The sequence below is a fragment of the Apaloderma vittatum genome, unplaced genomic scaffold (genome assembly GCF_000703405.1).
Source record: "Apaloderma vittatum isolate BGI_N311 unplaced genomic scaffold, ASM70340v1 scaffold22102, whole genome shotgun sequence".
Lineage (NCBI taxonomy): Eukaryota > Metazoa > Chordata > Aves > Trogoniformes > Trogonidae > Apaloderma > Apaloderma vittatum.
In genome coordinates this window covers 9,838-14,837 of record NW_009702228.1, presented here as the reverse complement: position 1 = coordinate 14,837, position 5,000 = coordinate 9,838, and the positions used below count along the sequence as shown (strand labels likewise).

The 5,000-nt window shown below is 41.2% G+C and overlaps 1 protein-coding gene across 1 annotated transcript in view; it reads right to left on the bottom strand.

Moving 5' to 3' along the window:
* NEK7 (NIMA-related kinase 7) overlaps window positions 1–5,000 on the bottom strand; it is a gene marked incomplete at its 3' end in the record, with an annotated part of 48,181 nt that overhangs the window by 35,174 nt on the left and 8,007 nt on the right. The window contains exon 2 of the mRNA XM_009879482.1: window positions 2,365–2,449. Coding sequence (XP_009877784.1) covers window positions 2,365–2,421 — 57 coding nt within the window. The remainder of the gene's footprint in view (window positions 1–2,364; window positions 2,450–5,000) is intronic.

The window sequence follows — 5,000 nt, the reverse complement described above, 5'->3', positions numbered from 1 at the left end:
GCACACATTGGTGAGAGGCCGTGGTCATCAGCACAAGACACTCACAGCTAACTTCCAAGATTGTGCCAGACAGTAGCTCTCAAGACATCCTAATTCATCATTTTTTCCAAAATTTTCTATTGGCATGCAATTCTCATCACCTTTGGGATGTCAACTTTCCAAAGCACCTAATGTCTGATCAAATATCAACAAACTTCAGGACCAATCAAAGGAGGCACAGAAAAACACAGCGTGTTCCACAAACCTGCTGGAGACAGCTAAAAAAAACCCGATGAATTCTCTATTCACCACAACCTCCTGTCTCACAAGGAGCCCACTGCTGAAAAAAATTTCACCAGACATTTTTAAAAATGTTCAACCAAGTTCCTCCTATGAGGATTCCTAACCTATAAAAAACTAAGTTCTCACAGGTTGAAAGGGTACGTTAAGCAGATTAATAGTGAGCCATAAGATGAGAAACAGCAGCAGAAAAATTATTTTCGCAGAGAAGTTACCAATGAAATCCCAAAGAAAACTGCACTATTCAATACATATAATACAGCAATGAAGTTTCTTTACAATTCAAACTTATCCAAGACAACCAGCTTAAAATATGACTGCAAAACCTTGCAGATGATTCTTGTTTTCCATCCTGGCACTTGGTACTAGCATCCTAAGGGCTAGTAATCAGAAACCGACCCTCAAACCAGAGAATTGTGATTTTTATATTAGCTATTATCACACACGATCTACAAAATACCATGGAAAGCCTTCCTTGAAAAGTTAAACTCTTTGGCCAGTCAGCATCAAAAAGAAAGCAAGACATTTTTACAAAAAGCATTTGAATGAAGCAGAAAACAGAATGCTTCACTACTTAAGTCTCCTGTGTGCACACAGAACACTGCACACAGCCCTGACCCTGTGTTTTAAGGGGAATGCGAGCAAACTAGAAAACAAAGAGAACAGCGACACTGAGCAGATATATGCAATGTCTTCTGTATTAGAGAGGTCTTGATAAACTACTGTCCTTTGGCTTAGGGAAAAAAAACCCCACACAAACAGCAAGGGATATATTCTGCCTTTGGTTTATGGTTTATAAGGTCTAGTAACAGAGTCACATTCTTCTCTCAGGAGATGCTAAAAAGCTCCCATTCTGCTCTTGAGGAAGTCCTACAATTTAAAGTCTACTGTATCAGACCACTAATCCATATTTTCCTACCTTCTTGCATATTCTTTTCTACAACATGCAAGAGGTTTGGGAGTACTTAGGGGTCCGCCCTTTCAAGACATCCTTGTGATGTAAGGAAGTACAGCGTTCTAACTCTGTAGACAACAGACTATTACAGAGTTTCAGGCACTTAATTCCAAATCAAAAAGGAGCTTCTAATGGCACAAACTCTAGCTGGAGGTCAGTAGCCAGCAGTGCCCTGCACCTGAGCAGCGATAACCCCCATGCACCAGTACAAGCTGAGCACTCTCCTACTGGTAAACACCTTTGCAGAGGTGCTGGCAGGCACCAAGTTGAACGTGGAGCAGCACCGTGCCCTTGTGTCGAAAAAGGCCAACGGTATCCGGTGCTGCACCAGCAGGATGGCTGCCAGCACATGAAGGGAGGTGATCCTTCCCCACTACTCAGCACTGGTGGGACCATCTCTGGAGTACCATGTCCAGTTCTGGGCCACCCATGTACAGATGTGCTGGACAGAGTCCAGCAAAAGCCCACTAACCATCAGGGCACTGCAGCGTCTCTCCTATGAGGAAAGCAGTCCTGGGAAACCTGCTCTAGGAGACCCTGCTCAGGAACGGGGGCCAAACTGCTTCCTAAAAATGTCAAAACGCAATATCCTATCTCCTATCAGATAATCTTTATCCTGTGTTTCACACCATCAACATAAACACAAAGATTAAATTTCTTACATATCTTCTTTCAACAAAACTACAGCTACTCAGAATTACATGTTGAAACCTGGCAAGAGAAACGATACTGATTCATACAGTATCACTGTCAGGAGGCATAAGAAAAAGTCAAAGGTAACAGTCTGAAATAAATACAGCATTTCTGGTACAATTTTGAAACATAGTGTTTAAATGCTCACCATTTCTCAGGAGAACAACTGCCTGTGTCTTCGCTTCCTACTCTCACTCCAACTCCAACCCCTCAAAGTTAAGGAAGCAACAGGAGGTAAAAATGAAAAGTAATTATTTTCTGTGAAATACAGGACTGATATACAACTAATTTCAAGATCACCAGACCACCTTCTATGTTTTCAGCTTCTTTGTCCGTACAAGAAAAATTGTTTTTTAATTTCTTTTTCTGCTTAGGAAATGATAGCATCCGCTCTTGAGTAATTGATCTTATAAATAGAAGAAAAGAAGAAAAAGTACCTGTGGCTGAAATGGTGGAGCAGTAGGTCCCTGCATGCCTTGTGACTGTTCATCCATTCTGTCACGTAAAAGTGTCCCTTACGTCCTGAAAAGGGAAATACAGTCATTATACGGTAATTCAATCTGTACTTATGACCAGTTAACACCAGTGGAAGAACTGAAGAATTCATTTTCTCATTCTCACGCTTCCGTTTACCAACACTTAACTGTTCCAGCCTTGCACTGTTTTGGGAGGAACGTTTGCTTATGTTTAGCTGTTCTGTAAAAACAAAATAAACCAGCGTACACATCTAAACTTATTAAGAGGCATGCATTCAACTACTAGAACCAGATAAATGGCTCTGCCTGATAAAAGCTGCATCACCCCATTGCTCTTCAACCACTTGTTTAACTCCACAGATGTCTGCCGGCCAGTACCTTCAGACCGCTGGGCAGCCCAGGAACTAGTAGCTCAGCATAAGAGTTGTAACTGCTGCCTGAATACTGTTACTTATCTGTAGATTTTAGGGGGCATGCAACAGTGTTTCCATCTCAATAGAAAAAAAGCTGAACACACTCACTCCTTAAATTTCAATAAGCTATCTAAGAGGGCTTTGAGATACCGTATTAGGAGCACAGCCTCTATTCCCAGCTATGAACCTCTTGCATCCCGTAAGTAAGATGGGAGGGAAGATGCTCGCCAGGTTCCAAAGACAGAGACATAAGGCTTTGACCAATAATGGGAGTTGCAAAACACATTGAAACATTATTAGAAAGGAGACACGAAACTGCAAATGCTCACAAGGCTTTCTTCCTCAGCGAAACAAATTCTTTCTTCAGCTACACAGCATTTTGTGGAGGCGGAGCAGATGCAGCCCCCAGTTTTACTGGTGCCTATGAAGGCAAGCTCTGTTCAGATGAAGACAACAGAAAGTTCTCTGACAACTTCAGGTGCAAACAATGAAATACAAAAAGGGAGGTGAGCCCTGAACAACACTTTTCAGCACACAAGCACCAAGTGACTCTGCCTATCACCTGGTCAAGCCTGCCAGTGCCTTCAAAGGAACAAGAGTCACATGTCTGACTGAAAAATTACTCTTGCTCTTCAATTTATCTACTTCTTATTTCCTGCTCCAAATCCTGAAAGTTCTAGATATGCTTTGACATAAAACACTTTTCCAACATCTCATCTTTAACATTATGAAATTCCCTATGATAAACTTATTCTGATAAATCTACATACTTCAAATACTGCAAACATCCTTCTGCACACAGAGCTACTTGTATTTCACAAACCTCTCTTTAGAATAAGCACGTAAAATTTCTGCATTTAAGTTCAGCAAGAAAGCATGCAATGTCATCTCTATTAAAACACACACAAAATAAAACTTCCCAGTCATTTCTTAAAAATGTTAGAAATAACTGAACAGAAAGTGGCAAACCTTAGCAGTGTTTGTCAATGCCCACTACAAAATATTTAAGAAATCGTAACAAATAACTTGCGTTCACGGTACTGTTGCCATTCTTTCAGCATTATTGTGGTAACATACTAAGACATAAAATAATCACAAAGCAGCCAAAGTTTCTCGATATACTGCCCTAGCGCACTAACACAGTGGATTGGATACACAACACAATTTGTGAGGGATCTGCTTTCACCTCCCCGTTTAAAGCACTCGCCCCACGTCAATCTGGCACCAGACTACAGCCGTTCTCCAGGGTGACCAGGGGTCCCCTCGGCTTTGCCTTCCTATCCTTAGCACCCCCGTATAAACCATGCAGCTTGGGACTTCCTGTGTCCTTGTCTGAGCATTAGCTCTAATTAATCCAAAGATAAAGAACCTAAAAAAGAAATTTCAAGCAGGTCAAGAGGGGAAGGAAAATTAAATTAAAAATCAAAAAAAAAAAAATCAATTGTCAAACCGAGGTGAGAGGCATTGAAGAGCAGGTACAAATTGTAAAGATTTCTAAGACTGTCAGAATGAGCATGATGAGAAAGGGGAAACACCTGGCCAATACCTAGCCAGGCAGTCTTTTAGCCAGCCCTAGGACACCAATATTGACGCTTCTTGCAACTTCTCTAACATCTCCCACACAACCTCCCTACCAAAGCAAGAAACCGTAATACCACAGCACTGAAAATTAAGCTCTTGTCACAAAACTGCACCTAAATTCTCCAGTTGGACTCACTGGGCTTTATGCAGTTGTAACAAATCCGGGGGGAGGAATGCGTGGCAATCTTAAGGAATCTTCTGCTGATATCTTGCTGTAGAGATCTTTCCGTCACTGCCGAGAAGCCAAGAATTCTTTCACAAAGTACCATTTTAGAGAGCCTTCAGAAGAAATATGATCTTTTCAACAGCATCAATATTCCTACTGAGAGTTTTGCAGTGCATTTACCAGTATGTTTACTAATACATCGACCACATAATGCACCAATTGATAATGCCTATAGGTGCAAACAGTTGTTTAGAAATCCTTGGGGAAAAGAAGTAAATGCAAAACCCTTTTTCTTCTACTGCAAATATTTATCCAGGATTCATGAAATCTAAGCCGAGATGTTTACGTGATGCATGTTGATTCAGGAACTCGACAACCCATTCACCTCATCTGAACGGTCAGAGGCATTATGGAAGCGTTTGGCAATTTGTGTGTGT